At 33.5% G+C, this 20,950-nt stretch overlaps 2 protein-coding genes across 2 annotated transcripts; one reads left to right on the top strand and one right to left on the bottom strand.

Annotated features, from left to right (window-relative positions):
- Window positions 1-555: 555 nt before the first annotated feature.
- On the bottom strand, window positions 556-10,095 carry LOC113399947 (splicing factor 3B subunit 1). Its single transcript, XM_026639266.2, has 21 exons — window positions 9,912-10,095; window positions 9,396-9,664; window positions 9,189-9,315; window positions 8,722-8,801; window positions 8,425-8,622; window positions 8,150-8,342; window positions 7,234-7,484; window positions 6,940-7,129; window positions 6,229-6,512; window positions 5,545-5,748; window positions 5,265-5,463; window positions 5,024-5,182; window positions 4,625-4,917; window positions 3,012-3,170; window positions 2,515-2,703; window positions 2,245-2,427; window positions 1,938-2,116; window positions 1,573-1,818; window positions 1,256-1,468; window positions 857-1,073; window positions 556-747 (listed from the first exon to the last, which is right to left on the bottom strand). Exons 1-21 carry the CDS (start codon window positions 9,937-9,939, stop codon window positions 589-591), a joined length of 4,020 nt encoding a protein of 1,339 aa, XP_026495051.1. The 5' UTR covers window positions 9,940-10,095; the 3' UTR covers window positions 556-588.
- A 1,120-nt stretch (window positions 10,096-11,215) lies between these two features.
- On the top strand, window positions 11,216-20,447 carry LOC113399948 (vigilin). The gene is made up of 17 exons (XM_026639267.2): window positions 11,216-11,287; window positions 11,377-11,443; window positions 13,076-13,340; window positions 13,698-13,913; window positions 13,996-14,202; window positions 14,614-14,829; window positions 14,918-15,101; window positions 15,178-15,308; window positions 15,413-15,596; window positions 15,673-16,629; window positions 16,937-17,223; window positions 17,339-17,584; window positions 17,680-17,817; window positions 17,902-17,996; window positions 18,068-18,281; window positions 18,387-18,599; window positions 18,803-20,447. The coding sequence occupies exons 3-17, from the start codon at window positions 13,122-13,124 to the stop codon at window positions 19,100-19,102; spliced, it is 3,807 nt and encodes a 1,268-aa protein (XP_026495052.1). The 5' UTR covers window positions 11,216-11,287; window positions 11,377-11,443; window positions 13,076-13,121; the 3' UTR covers window positions 19,103-20,447.
- The last annotated feature ends 503 nt before the right edge of the window (window positions 20,448-20,950 follow it).

Here is a 20,950-nt window from a genome sequence, read left to right as displayed (position 1 = left end):
TCGTAAGCAAAGTAGAACACATACTTTTACTACATAATATTGCCCTTAATAAATTTCTCAATCCTAACTTATGTATGCTCATTAATATTAAGGTTTCCTTGGTCTGTAGCAATACCCTTGGCTTTCATCAACTCATTCGAGAAACCGTTTCCTGCCAGAAGGACATTGTAGATTAGTAGTAGGAGGCTAAGTAAATGATTCAAGAAAAACATTTTCTAAATTTTTTAACTGGTAAATTGTACCTGACTTTTTGTAAAAGCGTATGCATTCTCCCACTACAGTTTCCATCTCTGGGTATTGGTGTAATAAAGACTATTATGTTTCAATCTCACTGGTAGAAAACTACAATATTCCTGAGTGCTATATAGGATATAAATTACATATATATATATATATATATCTCTCATATATTTTTTTCTAAAGCCGGGTGGGACATTAACTATACAAGAAAATAGGTGTATAATGTAGGTAAAATGTTAAAACGTGCAGTTAATTTTACTCATAAAACGTTTTATTATTATCCAATTTACTTTAGAATAACTAAATGAAACACTATTCGCCACACGCATATATTTATTAATAAACGTGTTACAACAAATAATCTAATTCGTATCTAATAAAGTGATTGTTTGGATCATTTTGTATTCGGGGGTATCCACCCACCAAAGCATCTTGACCTCCAATATACAAAGTGTTATATATCTTCCAATAAACGTCGCGAACTTTTCTTGCGGGGTGGAATAGACCCTGAAATAATAAAAAAGAATTATTATCACACAATTTACAACAACAGCACAGGTGAAAGATCACATATAAGATGTAACATATTACAATAATATATTTTCATTCCACTGACCTGTAAAGCATATTGAAGTATTTTAACAGGCCCAAGAGCCACTCTCATGCCTTCTACAGCATCCATAAAGGCTTGTACGAGATGGGGGGATGTTTCAAATATGTTAGGCCAGACATGATTCAACAAGTGGATGAGAGCATCTTCGCAACCAAATCCATATACACCCAGAGCCATATGTTTTATAGCTGCACATGCAGTCTGCCGATGAACAAGGTCTCTGTAAATTTAATAAAAACATGATTAGGGGACAAATTTATATGCTGTGATGCTTAAATGCTGGGAGACCGGACAAGTAATAATGTAGATTAATTGCCAGAACAAATTAAAGTCAATATTATTAGTCATACTTGGATAATGTATTTAATCTAAATATCTATTGTTTTATAAGCTATGTTATACCTGTCCATAAGTGCGTCTTCGAGGAGTGGACAAACGGCGTAAATGTAGTCCTTTCCCATCTCACCAATATATTCAAACAAGAAAGACAACGACTTGAGAACACCATTTTGTACATTCAACTCTGGCACTCTGTATTCGTTCATCAAAGCCGGTAAAACAGTGAAAGGGGAACATGTTTCTGCTACAATGGCAATGGCCACTGTTGTGCACACTCTGAAAAATAGTTATTAATTTTTAAAAATAAAAATACCATAAAATAAATTTATTTAGCTCTTGAACATGATTAATATTATATAACTAAATACAATTCTAACTACCTGTTTTGTCTCTCTTGCACTTTTAAATTATTGAGCAGCGTTGCCAACACGTCATGTGGACCGATAGCTTTAGCGATGTAACCGAATGTATTCACTGTCGCTCGCCTAATAGCTTTCTTGTGTGCTTTGAGCAGTTCAAGCAATTCGAAGCAAATCCTCATCCATTCTCTCGCCGATACAAACTCTGGACCCCTGTCCGCAATCCGCCCGACCAAATCAATGCAATTTTCTTGCACTTTTTCATGCCTGTAAAAGAGACAAACGACATTTTAGTTCTTTAACAATAATTTGATCCTATCTCATTTTAAAACACGAGACATATGAGCCAAAATCCAAATTAACAATTATTATTTAGTTTCAAGTACCTGTTTTTCAAAATTGGTGTCAATCTAGGCAAAAGGTCTTTGATGGGTGGCGTCATCTTCGTCATACCGATAACATTAACGATTGCTTTCAGTGCGCCTAATATCGATCCCAGTACTTCTGGGTATTCTTCACCTAAATATTCGTATAGTACGACACCTAAATGCCCCATAAGTTTTTCCTGATAAAACATAAGATAGTTTATTTCAGTTATAAAAAAAAAGAAATTCTGAAGGAACTTAGATTCAAATATATATATTTATTTTATAATAAAAAAAAAAGTATTACGATTAGAAAAAAAACTAGTACCTCTTGGCAAGTTTTCATTACGACTGCAATCCGGGAGATGAGATCGGCAGCCTGTTGACGGACCTTCGCTGATTTGTTGTTCATACGCCAGAGGATAATACCACAGATTTGTGGTAGATAAGGCTTCACGCGTTTGCCTAGCTGATTTACTATTGTCCCGAATCCGTTTAACATTACGACATCCTGATCAAAACATTACAAATTACTCGTTTTAAATTAATGTTCAAGTTTCAGCTGTAAAGTACTTAAAAATAAAACTTAACTACTCACCTCTGTGGTTTGTTCTTGGAATGCGTACAGTATGCCGTCAATTAAGGCTTCTTCAAGTTTAGAGTCAATATCCGCGGCGCCTAGATTAGCAAGGATCTTTTCAATAGATTCCATTACCATTTTTCTGTACTGTTCATTGTCGTCTTTCAGATCATCCACAATTCTGTTAATAATTTCTGATGCACCAACCTTAAAAAAATATTTCAATCTAAACAAGACGCTTAATGCGACATACTGCAATTATTAAAAAAAATAGCGAAATGCTGAACTTATTCTCTTTTGTGGATTAAGTTTTATAGTATGTGTCGATTTTATGTGTCAAAATAAAATTAAATTTCTGAAAAAAATCTCGAATTTTAAGTTTCTCTAAGATATTATATTATAGTGCAGTATACATATTCTAATCCAAATTTTTGAAGTTTCAATTTTGTCAATTTAAACATGTTTTACGGTAGAACTTTTAGAAAAAAATAAACGTATCATTGTAAAATACATGCCTTGTTGGCTATTTCAACAGTAGTATCGACTAGTTGCCTGTAATTGCGACGATCGAGCGCCATTCGATGGTTCCAAAAGTGTTTGAAAAAGTGTGGAAGAATTTCATCCATAATATACTGAGGTTCAACACCGTCAGTACCGCAACACTGCTTCACTACCTGCAGAAATATTGTTAAAATTTTAAGTCTATTTTAAAGTAAATATAAAAGGGGACTGGTGAATTACTATCAACATTTAAGGAGAATACTCAGTACATGATTCTCATTCGAATTATGTAAAAAAATAGGTACTTCATTCTTGACCAAATTTCCAAAAAATTCAATTTAAATAAATGAAGTGTGGTCACACATTGCACAGCGGCGCGTGCGGCTTGGTGTTGTACTGTGTCGCTTGCCACCCGCAACCCCCGCCCCCTGGGCCGGAGCTAATTACGTCAGTAGGGCGAGCGCCACCGTAACGTAAGGTTTGTAAGTCCGCCTTCCCGCGCGCGCGCCTAGCGATCGATCTTACGTGTAATCTGCCGTTTTTGAGTGTGACCCGTCATTAATAATTAGGTATGGCTTATCAATACACAAATGCTGAGACCTTGGACATGATTCGTGCTTATACGTGTGCGAATGATAGCTTGCCGGTTGCTACCAATTTGTACCGGGACATGTTCCCAAATTGCTGAGTACCTACCGCGAGCGTAACCTTAAACACTAATCAAAGACTACGAGACTTCGGACAGTTCCGTATTCCAACACATGTCCAAGGAAACATCTCGTGTATGTTACAGAGTATGCAAACAGAGAGGAGTTGAAATTAAAAATCACCAGTACTTTCGAAACTGTTAAAAGTGACCCATTCGTGTTAAATCGTGTGAGAGACAATATGCGTAAACGTGCCGAACTGTGTATCACACGAAAAGGAGCTCACTTTAAACATTGTTAAGGTTAGTGTAGTTATGCAGGTAAATAGGTACAGTTTAATGTTTGTGTGTTGTAAATAAGTATGATTCTTTTTATACACGTCGGCTATATCATGATAGGTAAACAGTTCATATTATTTTTTGTCCCAAGTTAACATAATTTACCTAGTCAACAAATTTGTTGCTTAAACGAGTGACATATCTTGGTATTTTTGCCTGTCCTAGGCGAGGATTAAAGTATGAAGGTTGATTGGATCATGCATGTTTATCAAAGATAGCCTGCTACCCTGTTAACCCATGGCGGCGTTTATACTATATATATACTACCGCGCGATAACTAAATGCACCTATCTACATACCTATATTGTGCCGACAGCGCAACTAGGGTGTCCACACGACGCGTAATTAAATATATAGCTTTTGGTTAACTTTACTTAGAAGTTTATCAATATATATGTATTTTCTTTGTCATGATCGCCAAATATCACGTCCTTAAGTATCGATAGTATTCAAAGTAATGCCGTATACAAATTGTAATTTTAAATTAATATCAATAATTATAAAATTTATTACTTTATTATATTACTTTTGAAGAGAGGAATTACAAAAAAAAGACTAACGGAAAAACAGGAAAGATCACCATTTTATGACTAAACATATATGAAAACTGCGAAATTATTATTATTTCCACATTCTTTTTACCTTTAAGACGATCTTTTTCATTTCTTCATCTGGTGACTGAAATTCACGAATAAGAATGAGCATCACTTCACGCGTGTAATAGTTCGCGTATTCTGCGTCCATCAAAGGTATAAGGTAACCAATGGCTTTAAGAAAGGCGGCTAACCCTTTACCGCGATGTGTTCTGATACCCTTCCACAAGGGCTTGAGCACGGAATCGAAGGATTCGATACCGTAGGGCGTGGCCGCCTCCGCCAGCGCGGCGCTGGCTAAAGCAGTAATCGTTCGCACTTTCTGCTGTTCATCGACCAATCCTGTTTTTGAATAAAAGTTGTTTGATTTAATTGCATTGAATGATACATATTTACTATAATAAAAGGTCATTTTAATTAGACTAAATTCATAAACAAGTCGACTTACCATGTTCAATAATTTCGACAAGAGATTTCAGATGTGGTAGTATAGCACATCCCATCAAAATGGCAATCTGTTGCACGATTTTGATACCAGTGTGCCGAGCTTGCCATGATTTTTTCGACCTACAAACAGCTTTTAAGAATGGTAACAGTGATGGTATACCTGAAAGATGTGTTGAACAGAAAGTTTAGATAATATTATATTTAAATAGTATAAAATATTTTATATTGTTCATTGTACTTACCGAGAGCAGATGCAACCACAGCAAAAGCTCTAGCAGTGGTGTTCCGCACATATTCATCAATATTGTCAATATCAGGTCTCATAGTAGATATCATAGTGGCTAACCCGGCAGCTTTAGCCAAATTCGAAATAATCTCACGTCCTTCAACACGAGCATAGTAATCTTCGTCAATCAAGAGTGGTTCTATTACGACCAAAATCTATAAAACGAAAATATATTATGTTTTCAAATTGATATATTGATTTTTTTAAGACATGGCTCTAGATACAATATAACTTACTTTGTGTACATAAGGACGAACTAAATCATCCAACTTATAGAGAATTCTGTCAATGACTTTCACAAGCAAATGGCGCTCCTGGTCTTCAAGGGTGGGGCTCATAAGCAATGGTAAAATTTGATTGAAGAGTGGACCAGCACCGAAGTCGCGGGCTTTGTCAGTGATTTGACGTAGCGCTGCTTTGCACATTGGCGGGGTGCCATTCTATGAAAATAAAATTAATAAATTGTATGCTTGTATTATATAAATAATTTAGATGTATTATAGATAAACACAAACTTTAAGGTCTTTATCATTGGTGTTTATCAAATTATTATGTATACTCTATTCCAACCATAAGAGGAGAAAAGCCCAATAAACAACATTTGACAGCAAATTGACGCGATATCATCGAGAGCTTGATATTTTGAGATGATATTCACTATGAATTTGCGAAAAAATTGTGTTTTGAACGTTGACGAATAGTTATCGGAAGTCGAAGAAACTATTTTCGGGATTTCGGAAGTAAAATTAAAGTGGAAATAAGAAATTAAGTGTAATATTATAAATAAAAATATATTAATCATAAACTTTTAGTAGTGCAAAATATAGCCGAGTTATTAGCAAATCGCATGAAATACGTAAATATAAGGTTTATTTATCTTTTTTCCTACTTCCATTGGAATAGGCTACAGTTATTCTTACTTTAATTTTAAGCAGCAATTTCATGATTTTCCTCTCTTTTAATTCCTCTGGTGAAAGAGAATCCTCGTCTACTTCTATAAGCAGTTTGTCGAAGTACTGAGCATCCTCGGGCTTCATAAAGGGCAGCTGCTGACTGCCCTTGGGCTGCGGGTCGAGGAGGCGCGCCGCGGCCGCCGCCGACCCCCCCACTTCCTCCGTCTGCATGAAAAAGCCGATTGGGGTACCAGCCAAAGGCGTGGGCGTTGCGGTCAGCTTACGAGCCGGGGTCCGAATCGGAACATAACCTGGGCAACAACATAAAAGATTAACGATGCAATCGTATGCCATCAAACGGAAAACTATTTGGTTATGCATAGTTTCGCATGCTCTGCTAAATATACAAAACGGCAACTGAGGAATTAAAGCACAATCTGGATGTCTATCCGACGGCATGACTGTAAAGCCTTATTTGTCATCATTCATCTGAAATAAAAATGTATTATTAAAATTGGTTCTTTGATATTTAAAATTAAACAACACATGTATTGTGATTGACACTTTTACGTCGATGTACATCCGTGACTTTGATGTTGGCTTTTAATACATGTGTCCTGAAACTAAAGTTATGATAAATTACTAAGAGTTTACCTGTGCCTTAAATCGATTTTAAGTTGTGTGAAAATAAATAATAATTTAAAAAAAACGTGAAACCCTAGAGTATACGGTACTTACCAGCCGGCGGAGGCAAAACCTTGTACCCAGCTGGGAACATGGCGTCGAGTTCTTCATCTGTGTAGGGTCTGTTTCGCTCATCTATTTCTTTTTCCCAACGGTAAGCTTGAAGTTGCTCTGGTGTCATTGCGGCTATGTGGCCTGGCGTAGGCGTAGCCATAGCCATTGCCTTCACACCCACTGGGGTAGACTATAAAAAATATAAACAGAATAATGATGAATAATTGAAATCTTATGTTAAATTTTTATAGATTTTTGATTGAATTAAAACATATTGTTCACAAGAGTACTCACACCGCCAGGTGTAAAAATGGGCGTGTGCGGCGTAGGTGTGGCGTGTGAGGGCGTGGCGTGTGAAGGAGTCGCGTGTGAGGGCGTGGCGTGCGACGGTGTGGGCGTGGCCGCGGCCGGCGTAGCGCCCGGTGTTTCATCCCATCGGGACCGGCGCTTTGTGCCCGGCGTCGGAGTCTCTTGAATTGTATCGACTCCGGCGCCGCGGTCTGTACGTGGTGTCTCGGCCCATCCGCTTGCGTGACCAGGAGTCTCTACAAAAGTACAAATGTATTTATTTTATTGTTACCACTAAAATGAATCATTCAAATAAACTTTGTATTTTAATTGTGATACATTCAGCAACTATGGGTTTCAAAAGAAACATTTCTTGCAAATGTTATAGCATATGAGCAAGTTACAAAGAAAGCGCAAACAAAGAAGAACTTATTATTTACCATATGTATCTTTAATATTCATGAATTTAAAATTTTGGTCTTTTGGGAGGTATTTAAAGGAATTAGTGACATATAAATGTTTAATAACTAATTTTTTAATAATTTTCTTAGTAGTATTGCAAAATACTACTATTAGTAGTATTTTGTATACTTATATTGACTATTGTCTTCAATAGTCATCACACATACACTAAGATATCTTCTAATCACAAGCATTTCTAATACATTCCAATAATTTAATTAAGAGGGGCACACCTTTGTGAGATAATGGATCTATAAGAAATATGTCTATCAAATTTTTAATAAAAAGGCTTCTTAATATATTGTCATAGTAAACATTTAATAATTATTAGTTCGTGGACCTAATAATACAATTATTTACTACTATAATTTTCGAAGTTTAAAATAGTAATATTAAATAAAATAATATTTGATTTAGGCCATCATTAAAGCATTGTTTCTTTCTATGTATTTAACATTACCTCTATCAGTTTTAGGGGTTTCATCCCAGCGGTTACGTCTTGAGGCATGGTGCGCGGGAGTTTCTCGACCGGGTGTAGCATGTCCCGGAGTCAGGTGCGCTGGCGTGGCGTCCCACACGCGCGCGGATGGTGTTGCGCCGGGCGTCTCTCCACCACGACCTCCTCCACCAGGTGTTTCTTCCCAAGCACCACGCTGATTTAATCAAAAATATTGTCAATGAAGTATTATAATATTCGTTTAGAATTTATTCATATAGCCTTTTTACTGCACAGACCTCATTTTCCCAAGAAGGTGTAGCTTGGGAACTGGGTGTGGTTGCAATAACTGGTTTCTTGACAGAAGGGGTATCTTCGGAACTCTGATCCCATCGACCTTTGCGTTTGGCTGCTGTAGGTTTAGTTGCTTCACCATTTGACTGAGCCACAGGTTTCAATGTCCCCTCTCTTGCTCTTTCTAATAGTTTTTTTCTTAACTGTAATTATATTAAAACATAATTACTATCTCTTTTTCTTATTTAAAGCATTAATACAATTACTGGAACTAATAATATAATTATTATAGAACAACTTACTTCTGTTTCTTCAGCTCGTAAATACTGCTCTTTCATTATTTCTGTATAGGTTCTGGAGCCTACATCTGGTGTCTTACCACCTGTAAAACAAATTTATATGAGTATTTCAAAAAACAAAATATTAAAACAACTAATAACAAAATATGGAATAATAATAAAAATAATCTATGGAATCACCAATAGCTCAACAATATAGCTAAAGAACAGGCTGCCTAGAGATGTAAAAAGTTGGATCGATCCATTCCCCTCGGGCTATTGTTGTCCCCACTCCTAACACAAGTTTGTAGCATAATTGGAGGGGTTAATAGGAATATTAAAAATTCCCTATATGTAAACATTAAGATATTAAAAACAATAAATCAGTATAGTACATCTAAATTTTTTTAATAAATACAATAAGTGATAAGAGCTGACTAAATTATAATAAATCATACCAATAATTTCTAAGAAACTTGTATGTAATTTACCTTCAGCAAATGGATCTGATCGTTCTGGGGATATAATCATCCGACGCCTTTTCTGACGATATTCATCTTCTCTATCTGCAATAGTGGGCCTCCTCTTATCGGCGAAGGGATCATAATCTTTGTCACTCTAAAAACAAAAAGAATATTCAATGGACCAACATTAAATTAATCAAATTAAAACATTCTATAGAGGATATAACAATTAACCTGTGCTATGTCATTAAGTAAAGAAGCAGGTGCTGTATAACCAGGCCTCTTTTGTGATATTGGCACATTCTCGACATCTTCGTCTTCAACTTCATCGTTTGCAGCAATTGATGTCACATAACCATCATACCTGGATTTGCCTACTTGTCCAGCATTATCGTATATGTCATTGTCATAATATGTTTCACCCAGAGACACTCCTTTTCCTGAACCATTTTCAGGAAGTTCATTTTTTTTCGATTGTATTTCACGAATTTGTGCTTCAATAGCTGTAATAAACAAATGTTATACGATTATTTAGACATTTATATATTGATAAAATAAATAGCGTGCTGCTTGGCAACATCAGTATTAGACATGTTTAAAACAATATTGCCTAATATATTTACATAATTAAACATTACATATAAATAAGCAATTATATTACACTTCACATGAAAATATGCTTTAAAAAACTAAAATGGCTGTATATTGCGGTTTATTTAACAATGTCCGCTATGGGAAGAAAGTTATTACCTTCATGAGTTCTTGGTATTTTATCCATTATTTTATAAACATCTAAAGTAAATAATCGTCATAAACGTATTTCACTAGCACTACACTTTCTGAAATACTACATTAATATTCTTAAAATCTGTAATCACTAATCATTAACCCAATAACCACACCAACAGGCAACAACTCGAACAAAAAGCCCACAGATTATTAAAAAATAATCTCAAGTGAGATCATATACATAGACTAAAATACAGATTATAAGTTTAGACAAGATATATTATTGTCCCATTACACTCTCGGTAACTATATATATCAATAAAAAAAATTAAAAGTCAATACGCCATCAACCTTAAACCTTCCAAACTAAGAGATATTACGCCTTTAATTACATTGGCCCACACACAAATCTGTTTGGCGGTCGGAGATTTTATGAGAACCCACTCATGTAAAAAAATTTATCTTCGATCGATAAAATTGTTTATAACCATTATATATGATATGGCTCCGTATATAGCTATAATTTTTAACAAGAGTTTTGGTACTGGATAATACGAAACGAACACTTTAATAAATATGACATTACTCAACAATTTAACATAACATTATAAAAAACATTAAGTTAATACCTATTAACTTTCAGACAGAATACAGAATACAAATTTAATTGTATTTTATAATGATATAACTTTATATTTCAAATGATGGAAAAGGGCAACTGAGTGATTCAAAAGTGATTGTAAAGGCCTAGTTTAAAAAGTATCATGATTTAATTCAAAGTCAAATATGTGATGAGCTTTTGTAAGCACAGTTGTAAACAACAAAATAACTAAACGTTTGCTTTAATATATAGGAGGTTCAAAACAATATGCTCTTGACTAATAACATTAAAATGTACTTACGGTTTCCTATTCATTCACTAAGATGCGGCCCTCCACGTTACAATATTATCGGCGTGGATTAGCATGAGTGAGTGACGCTCATGATTACAAAATGTCTTTGTGTATGTTTATTTTATTAAAAAAATATATTTAACGTGGATGGGCGTGCCTTGGTGAATGAATATATCTATACGATATCTTTAATAGTGTCACACAAATTATGACTTTATTTTGTTTCCTAATGTCATCATTATACGAGAGTGATCATGTGATTTGGTGTGTATAATGATCGGTTTGCAAAAATTTTAAAGCAATGAAAAAACATACTACTGACTACTTTATACAACGTTTTCATTTTTTTTACGAAAGATTACCAAAAAAATTCGGTTAAATTTACCTAAGTGTTAAAAATTTTACTCAATGCATACGGTATTCAAAATATTACTGGTAACCCTAATTCGTCGTACATGATCCAATGTCTGTGGTTTATATTCTCCTTGCTAGCGGTAGCACTGGGTACGTGTGTGCACGAAAATAATATTTTTTGTTTTCTTTTATATATGTATATATAATAATATTAAAAGATAATTGTCTGTTTTTGATAGGAGGAAGAAACTGCGATCCTGGCGTTTCAAGGATAATTTTCCAGGTTGATTAGCTACAGTACATACGGTACGTACTGATATATTTTACAAAGATTAGTTCCACGTCAAATGTGTTGGAAGAAGGTGACACGTATTATCAGAATCCGGAATACCGATTTTTGAATTATAAACATTATTTTTATAATTTTTTTGGCTTATTATAAAAAAAATTTAATTTCTTGTGCATACTCTCAATATTATTAAAAAATCGGGCATGACAATACTTTCATCGAAGAAAATTAGAATGAGTTTTACAAGTCCAATTACTTACCATGTTATTATTGTTTATTGCAAAAAAAAAATACATGCATTTCTGCTGTAGTAGCTTTGTAATATAAGTAATTATCGTATTCTATTAAATTATTGTTTTAGAGAAAAAAAAACACATGTTCATAGTAAATTAGCTTTATTGAATGTTAAAAATATAAAAAAAGACCTTAAATAAATGTAACAACGCTAATTTTCTAGGAATTAAATTCTAAAAGATTTTTCTTCTAATAAGTACACTTTTGGAAAACTAATTATAACTTTCATTTCAAATGTGCAGGAAATGTAGACAGTTACTGTATATTTAAAAACTAAATATAATAGTTCTTCTGATCTGATCATAACTTAATTTGTGAATTTAGTGATGGTCAGTTAGAGTGAGTCTCTATGGACACTGACAATTATTTACATAAGTTACTTGGTCCACATGGTTTGCATGGACCTTTCAACTTTTTTTATAATATATGATGTTTAAAATAAAGGATTACTGTTTTTTTTTATATGAACAAAATCATTATTTTTGTAATAGGCAATGTTACAGTATATAATATTTTCACATGTTTATTCTAAACATTGAAAAATTTAAAAAGTCTACTTCAAATATTCTGGTATATAGATTAATATAATCTCAGTAAAAGTGTAGAAGCAGTGGGTAATGATTACTGTATTTTATGGACATAGTCAGTAATATAAAATTATTTCATGGCTAGCTGATTTCTTCTTAATGCTTAAAACATAAATTATTTATTGCATTGTTCCATGATTATAGAATATTTAAGTCTATTATATGGTTAAGCGATTAGCAACAATTATTTAATCAAACTTTTCAATTAATTATCTTCATGTTTACACTTTTATCTGCATAAACTTATATATATCTAAACATATTGTGTCATTCTGATACCAAAAAAAGTCATAAATCAAGATGTATATAAAAATTTGATTGTGGTATAGTTACAATTGAATAATAATTGAATGAATCAAATAGCTCAAAGTTTTATATACCTGCTATACTAAGTGGTCACATGTGTCACAAGTTTAAATAAAAAAAAATTGATTGTAGTGTAAAGGTGCCAATTTTTACTATTACATCTCAGGAAGAACTATAATAAACATTTAATATTGTTATTAAAAAAAAGTAGAAATTGAAAGATTTACAATAATTATGACTTCAAAATTTACATTAAGTTGACCTGACCTCTGTATGCTGATAAAAATAATTTTATCTGCTATAATACTTTTTCACTTTCAATATTCAAATGTCCTTCACTTTCGTAATTTAAATGTAAGTTGATGAGCGACTTAAATTCAACAAATAATTTAAACAATTGTTCAAACAAGTTATGTAAACTGATTGCTTATTCTATTTAAATTGACGTCTTTCATTCTATAGTACTGTAACGACTTGGCGCGAACAAGGACTGCTGGAGGAGACGAAAATGATGCATCAGCAATCCATGATGGTTGGAGATATGATACCCGTACATTCTGAAATACCCGTGCATACTGAAGAGATGAATAACGTTGGGTACGACAATAGTAACTCGTATGCTTATGACGACTTGTTTCCGGCATTGCCGCATTCACAGCCACCTGTGCAACGCAACATCCAACAAGTCACTAATAAACTACGTGTCGGCTCTTCGCTTCATACTCAGGTAATCTTAATAATAATTAAGTTAAAGATAATATATACATTAAAGATAAAATATTTTTATAAATGGTGCTGATAAAAAAGACACATTCTATATACTTACCATATGCAAGCAATGCATAATCTTTTATTTCAATTGATTAAATATTTTACAACATTCAATCAATTGAAAAAAAGATAATTTTAATGTTAATTTACACTATAATTTTGTAAACTTTTTTATTTCTTCATCATTAACGTAATTATATAAATTTCAGATTTTCGGCTTTTTTTAAAAAATTATTTGCTTTTTTTATATACTTTGATCATTTTCAATATAAATTATAATGTAAAAATATTATAAATTTATTTTCATATTTAGGTTTTCCATGTGCCATATGAAGAAAGAAAATTGGACAATGCTAACACTTTTGGTGAGGGCGAATCTTTGAGAACTTGTCAATCGATCACCAAGGACACCGGAGCCCATATTGAGATATCTACAAGCAAGGATGGTAGCTTGACTTTTCTGATAACTGGAAAACACAGCTCCGTTCTCGATGCAAGACGACTTATATTAACTCATTTTCAGCAACAGGTTTAACAACACTATTAAATTCTTCTTCCATTATAGTATGAAAAATATTACCAGTTATACTTAGAAATTGATATTTTTTTAGGCAAGCAAGCAAATAACAATCCCGAAAGAACACCACCGTTGGATTCTAGGCAAACAAGGACAAAAATTGAAAGAGCTTGAGAAGGTTACTGCTACTAAGATTAGTGTCCCCGGTATAGCTGACAACAATGAGACTGTTACGATTACTGGTACAAAAGAAGGAATTGAAAAAGCTGAACATGAAATTCGTGTCTGCTCCGAGGAACAGGTATTTATGTTTTTAAGCCATATATATACTAATAATTCCATATTAAAATAAATTATAAAATTGAATTACTGGATGAAATGAATTGAATATTATGACCATATGCATTTATTTCTGCCAATTCTTTACATGTAAAAAATAAGATTGTAAAGGCTAGAAGGATTGATAGCTAATAGAGTTCATAAAAGCTAATGCTGCAAATCACATTAAAGTAGATGAAACCATCAGTTACTAATTCCACTACAATTGTTTAAAAGTCATTTGTAGCTTTTAAGATTGATCGCCATATTGTCTTATATGAAATATCTATCCTATATTCAGGCCAGAAGTAACACCTAGTCCTGACTCGAAAGTTCCTGAAGTAACCTTACGGGCCATGTAATGTTAATATAATAATGTCTATATTTATTTCAGTCGCGTAAAGCTCTTGAGCGTATCACAGTACCGAAGATCTATCATCCATTCATCCATGGTCCATTTGGGGAGCGCTCTACTGCGCTTAGTGCAGAGACTGGTGCTCGAATTCATATTCCGCCAGCATCGACTCAAAGCGATGAAATTGTTATTGCTGGAGAGAAGAATGGAGTTTTAGCTGCTAAAGCACAAATAGAGCAGATTTATGAAGAAATGGTAATTCTAATGTTGAGCACTATAGTAAAGTTTTATTTGTATCCTACAAAATGGTTAATTAATATATATTGTAATTTTATATAAATAGGCAAAAAAATGCTCAACTGTCCGCGTCGAAGTACCTAAGTCTCAACATAAATATGTGATTGGTGCTCGAGGAAATACGATTCAGGAAATTTTGAAAGAAACAGGAGTGTCCGTTGAAATGCCCCCGCCTGATTCTCCGACTGGCACTATAACTCTTCATGGTCCACATAATAAAATTGGTCTTGGTATGTCAACTATAAATATTTATTGTGAGGAAAAAATTACTGGTATTGCTAAATTAATTGTTTAAATTCTTTACAGCCCTATCTAAGGTTTGCGAAAAAGCTAACTCTGTCAAAACTGCAACTGTTGATGCTCCAACTTGGATCCATAAATATATTATTGGAAAGAATGGTTCTAACATTAAAAAGATTACCCAAGACTTTTCAAAGGTAAGATGCTGATTAAAATATAAAAACATTATCATCCTCTGCATTTTCTCACTTAAACAGAAGTGATTATGCATTGTTATAATAATTTGTATATTTCTCTTTAGGTACATGTGGATATAACGCATTCTGAGGATAAAGTTAAAATAGATGGGCCACCAGAAGAGGTAGAACGCGCTCAAGTTGAACTGGATGACTTTGTCAAGAATTTGCTTGCAACACTTACATATGTCGAGCTTACTGTTGATCCTAAATTCTTTAAACATATTATTGGCAAAAATGGAACAAATAGTAAGTACTTAAAACCAAAGCTCTTAAAAATAATATAAAATATTTAAAAATAAATAATGATTGATTATTTTTGTAGTTAACAGACTGAAAGACGAGACTGGTGTAGTAATAAACATTATTGAAAACGAAGGAAACAACGTAATCCGTATCGAAGGTAGTCATCAAGGCGTCGCCGATGCAGAGAGGGAATTAAGAGAGATGGTAATGAAACTAGAGAATGAAAGATCCAAAGAAGTTTTTGTAGATCATAGATACATTAAATCATTAATAGGAGTTAGAGGCGACAAAATTAAAGAAATTCGTGAGAGGTTTGATCGTGTACTCATATCACTGCCAGACCAAGGTCAAAAGAGAAGTCCAATTAAATTAAGAGGACCCCAAGAAGACATTGAAAAATGTGAAAAATACCTCCACAAATTAATGAAAGAGATTGCCGAATCATCCTATGTCCAGGAAGTGCCTATTTTTAAACAATTTCATAAATTTATTATTGGTAAAGGTGGTGCTAATTTAAGAAAGATTCGAGATGAAACTCAAACTGCAATTGATCTTCCTGCAGAAGGAGATGATAGCGATGTTATTACTGTAAGAGGTAAACGGGAAAATGTAGAGGAAGCCGTTAAAAGAATACAGCAAATCCACAACGAAAAAGCGAATATTGTAACCGACGAAGTTACCATTGCGCCTAAGTACTATAATTCATTAATTGGTGCAGGTGGGAAACTCATTCATTCCATTATGGAGGAGTGTGGCGGTGTACTTATTAAATTTCCGGCTGCCGATAGCGATAGTGATAAGGTATTGATTAGGGGCCCTATAGAAGATGTAGAGAAGGCTAAACAGCAATTACTGGCGCACGCAAGCGAACGTGAACTCACATCTCACACAGCACATGTTCGCGCTAAACCAGAGCATCATAAGTTCCTAATTGGAAAGAGTGGTGCGAATATTAAAAAGATTCGGGAGCAGACCGGAGCTCGTATTGTATTCCCGACAGAAAAAGATGAAGATAAGGAATCCATATTCATTATTGGTAAGTCAATTATTTTTCAAAATTATAGCAATGCAAATATATATATTTTCATGTCATTTTAAGTAATAGTCATTAAACAAATCATAATTAAATTTATTATTTTTTGTTGGATTATATTAAAAGAAGTCGATTTTTTTTAAATATAGTTATTGTCAAATGGATTTTGCTTATAATATAAGTGTCGCATGTGACACACAAAACTAACATTTAATTCAAACAAACAAATAATTAATGTTTTTTACATTAATTGTGCAATTTTATATTAGGTTATTGTGTATATAATATTAATAACTTTTAAATATAACAGGACGCGAGGAGCAAGTGGAAGCGGCGCGTAAACAACTTGAAACTGCCGTGGCTGAAATTAGCAACGTATCGGAAGGTGAAATGTCTGTGGACCCTCGCCATCACCGGCACTTCGTGGCGCGACGCGGGGAAGTGTTGCGACGCATTGCAGACGATTGCGGCGGTGTGCAGATATCCTTCCCGCGCCAAGGCGTCAGCAGCGATCGTGTCGTTCTAAAGGGACCTAAAGAATGCATTGAGGCGGCTAAGAACCGTATCAATGAAATAATCGAAGATTTAGAAGCCAAGGTTTGTAATATTGTCGTTTATTAGTATATTACATATGTAGACAATTACAACAACAAAATATTTATCTTTTATTAAATGAAGTTTGCGTTATGCTAATATATACAATATTTTTCAGGTTACAATTGAATGCATTATTCCTCAAAGGCATCACCGCACGGTAATGGGTGCTCGCGGTGCCAAGGTTAAAGACATCACAGCTGAATTCGATGTGCAAATTAAGTTCCCAGAGCGCGATCCTACAGAAGGTGCGGATATACCTGTTAAAAATGACGAAAGCTCAGAACCAAGTTTTAATGACATTATCAGAATAATGGGCCGCCCTGAAAATTGTGAAGCTGCTAAGAAAGCCTTGCTGGATCAGGTGACTTGATTACGTTTTTCCAAAATTAGCTGTTCTTTAAAATTTAATTGTATATCCAATATATTTTACTATTATTTACACTCATTAAAAAATAGGTGCCGGTAACAATCGATGTGGAAGTACCAAATGATTTACATAGATTGCTTGCTGGTCAAAAGAGAAGAGAACTGATGCAAACCTACGATGTTCATATTTTGATGCCTCCTAATGAAGAAAGTAGTGACATTGTAAAGGTAAACTTACTTTTTTTTAATGCTTGAAAGTTGATGTCTCGACATTTATTTTTTAATTATTATATCCGTTTTTTAATGTATTAGGTAACTGGAACACCAACTAATGTTGAAAAAGCTAAATTGGCACTTGCTGACAAAATTATTGAAATGGAGAAAGAAAAAGAAGATAGACTTTTGAGGTAATTTTGTAAGTAATTAATATATACCTTAAATATTTGATTTTTTAAACTAATGTCTTAAATTTCTTTAGGTCTTATGAATTGAAATTCAAAGTAGATCCTGAATATCATCCTTTAGTTATTGGCAAAGGAGGTTCAGTGATCACAAAAATTCGCACTGATTACGGAGTACAAATCAACTTGCCAAAAAGAGGGGAACCAGATGATGACATCATCACTGTTCAGGGTTATGAAGATAAGGCAATTCAAGCCAAAGAAGCCATCATGGCCATTGTGCACCAACTTGTTAGTTTGTTTTTAAAGCTTTTGGTTTTTTTGTATTCTTTTATTCTTTATTTATATTAAAAATAAATTCAATGTAATCATTATAAAATAAATCATTCTATATAGGACAATCAATATCGGGATGAAGTAGACATCGATCCTCGAGTTCACAGGAGGCTTATTGGCCTCCGCGGCAAGAACATCCGACGCATAATGGACGAGTACAAAGTTGATATTAGATTCCCAAAACAGGGCGATGATAGCATTGTTGTAATAACAGGCGATGAGGATAATGTTTTGGATGCCAAGGACCATCTCCTAAATCTTGCAGAAGAATATGTGAGTATACTTACAACTCTATATATTATTTATTGTTACAGTTGGTTTTAAGGAATTAAATAGAAATTTAAATTATTAAGATGCTAATATATAGATTTGGAGACTTTAAAGTTGATTACTGCAATTTAAATTTATATTAACTTATTGTTGCAACTAAATTGTTTATGGAATTTTTAATATTTGAATAAACTGTTTTTTGTTAGTTGCAAGATGTAGTGGATCGATACCAAAGGCCAGCGGCACCGTCTCTCGATTTCGGAGACGTGCTGACTGGTGAGGCCGCTCCTGCTGGCGGCGGCGGCGGCGCAGCTGGTGCCGCTGGTGCCGCTGCTGCCGGAGGTGTGCAAGCAGCAGCGACCCCCGGTTTCGTCGTGAAAGGCGGCCCGTGGGAGCAGCGCGCGCCGGACACAGCGTCCACGCACGAGTTCCCCACCATGCCGGGCGCGCCGAGGGCAGCTGCGCCCAGCCCCGCGCCCACCGCCGCGTGGGGTCCGCGACGCTAAGTCTTCCCAGTTCGACCACGTCCCCCGAAGTCACTTATTCGTATATAGATTTATAAAGAGACAGCAATTCGCTTCAAACACGTCGAAACAAAGCGAAAATAATAAACGAACTATATCAATATTGAAACTGCTGATGACACAGTAACCATGCTATCGTGAGCTCTTTTATTAGACACGTTAGATACCGAGACAACGGGTGGGCTTGTGATTATACACATTATAGATGTATACTGTTTACATATACTAAATCTCTTCATATTATTGACAGAATTAATTTTCTTACTCAATTATTTTATTATATCTCCGATTTGGTAAACTTGCAAATGGATCAGAAACGCCAAGTAAGATCGCAATTATTATTTAGCATTGACAAGCGATTAAATAATTCATTCCTTCACTCAATTTATAACAAATTATTTTAAATTTACCGTTTTCGTATTAATTTTCAATTTAGAATAATAGTGCCGAAATACGCCATACGTATGTATATTAAAATCGTTATTATATTGATAATATAACATTTTACAGAAAATTACATTTTCTGATTTGCATAGATAGTACTTTTGATACATATGCATAATTAATTTAAATGTAAAGGACCGATATATACGCGATAATATTTTGTAATAAAAATAATATTGTTTATCAGAAACATTTTTAAGCAAATAGGTTATGAGTAAAGTTTGGAAACAGATATGTTATATTTTTAGATTGCTTCTTTTATATGCTAACATGGTAGAGTATTTTCAAAGGACTTGTTATTCAGTTTCATATACTGGCCGTTGTTCAATTGTCTTTGGATAGCATATTTGCATATCACATTGTTAATTAATTACTTAACAAGTCTGACTATGAATGTGAACCAAATTATCACTATCAATTTATACATAATAAACTAATGTTAATTTGCATTAAATTTCCTTCAAAAATCGAATGATCATATCTAAAATATAACTGAAAGCGAATTATTAATAACTAGTCATAAACTTATCAGTAAGCAAATCTAAATTTGTGTATGGGCTTATTAAATTATTTATTTGCAAAATTCGTCTTATAATATAAATTGAAGGAACAGCTACGTCAAACTTTTATATGTACATTAAAAATTCCAATCTTTAAACATAACATATTATTGTTAAAAATGTTATGTTGTACTTATTGGTTAAAATAATAATGAAATAATTTTACATAATAATTGTTTTGTTTTTTTCTACATTGTTTTGTAAGTGTTGCCTAAAGCAGTGAATAAATCATTACTAATTAATAAGACGAGAATGAATATTTTTACAAAGTAATTTGTACATAGTGAATTGTGTTTGAAATATTAATAAAGTCTTTTACAGTACTCTTTTCTTTTGTATTTAATTATTTTCTATAATATATTAATAATAATATACTATTTTCTTTTTTTCTATTATAAGGTATAAAGTTGAGAGCTTATCTGTTCCATAGCTTTCTAAAAGAACGGATGGGTTGCAAAAAATTAAAATACCAAAATTCTCTTAACTTATCAACTGAGGTTATTGATTTCATCATTACTCATTATTTTTTTATAAATTTGGAGTATCGTAACTTTACTCGTGTGAACTAGATCTTGAAAGTGCAACATTGTGTTGAATAATTTTCCTCGTCTTTATTCCTTGATATGGCCTTTGGGTCTCGCTTAGACGCTAGTATTCATCGGTTATTGTGATATATCTTGTATAACCAATTCATAAAACTTATTCACAGTCCCAAAAATCTATCCCATTTTCAGCTGATTCTAATATCTTAATTGTTTAATTGTGGATGTATTATTATTGTGCAATTTTCTTGTTATTTTTTTTGTCTCCGACTAAAAGGTGATTT

The sequence above is a fragment of the Vanessa tameamea genome, chromosome 8 (genome assembly GCF_037043105.1).
Source record: "Vanessa tameamea isolate UH-Manoa-2023 chromosome 8, ilVanTame1 primary haplotype, whole genome shotgun sequence".
Lineage (NCBI taxonomy): Eukaryota > Metazoa > Arthropoda > Insecta > Lepidoptera > Nymphalidae > Vanessa > Vanessa tameamea.
The sequence above is the reverse complement of the archived record's forward strand: the minus strand, read 5'-3'. Positions and strand labels throughout refer to the sequence as shown.

What these genes read in the sequence shown, in the direction of transcription:
- LOC113399947 (XM_026639266.2), bottom strand. Translation starts at nt 9,939, where the DNA reads ATGGATAAAATACCAAGAACTCATGAAG. An exon ending in CCATTTTTACACCTGGCGGT is followed by an intron (nt 7,130 to 7,233) that starts GTGAGTACTCTT and finishes TATTTTTTATAG; the next exon opens with TCTACCCCAGTGGGTGTGAA. An exon ending in TTCGTCCTTATGTACACAAA is followed by an intron (nt 5,464 to 5,544) that starts GTAAGTTATATT and finishes TTCGTTTTATAG; the next exon opens with ATTTTGGTCGTAATAGAACC.
- LOC113399948 (XM_026639267.2), top strand. Translation starts at nt 13,122, where the DNA reads ATGATGCATCAGCAATCCATGATGGTTGGAGATATGATACCCGTACAT. An exon ending in TTACCCAAGACTTTTCAAAG is followed by an intron (nt 15,309 to 15,412) that starts GTAAGATGCTGA and finishes ATTTCTCTTTAG; the next exon opens with GTACATGTGGATATAACGCA. An exon ending in TCGAAGATTTAGAAGCCAAG is followed by an intron (nt 17,224 to 17,338) that starts GTTTGTAATATT and finishes AATATTTTTCAG; the next exon opens with GTTACAATTGAATGCATTAT.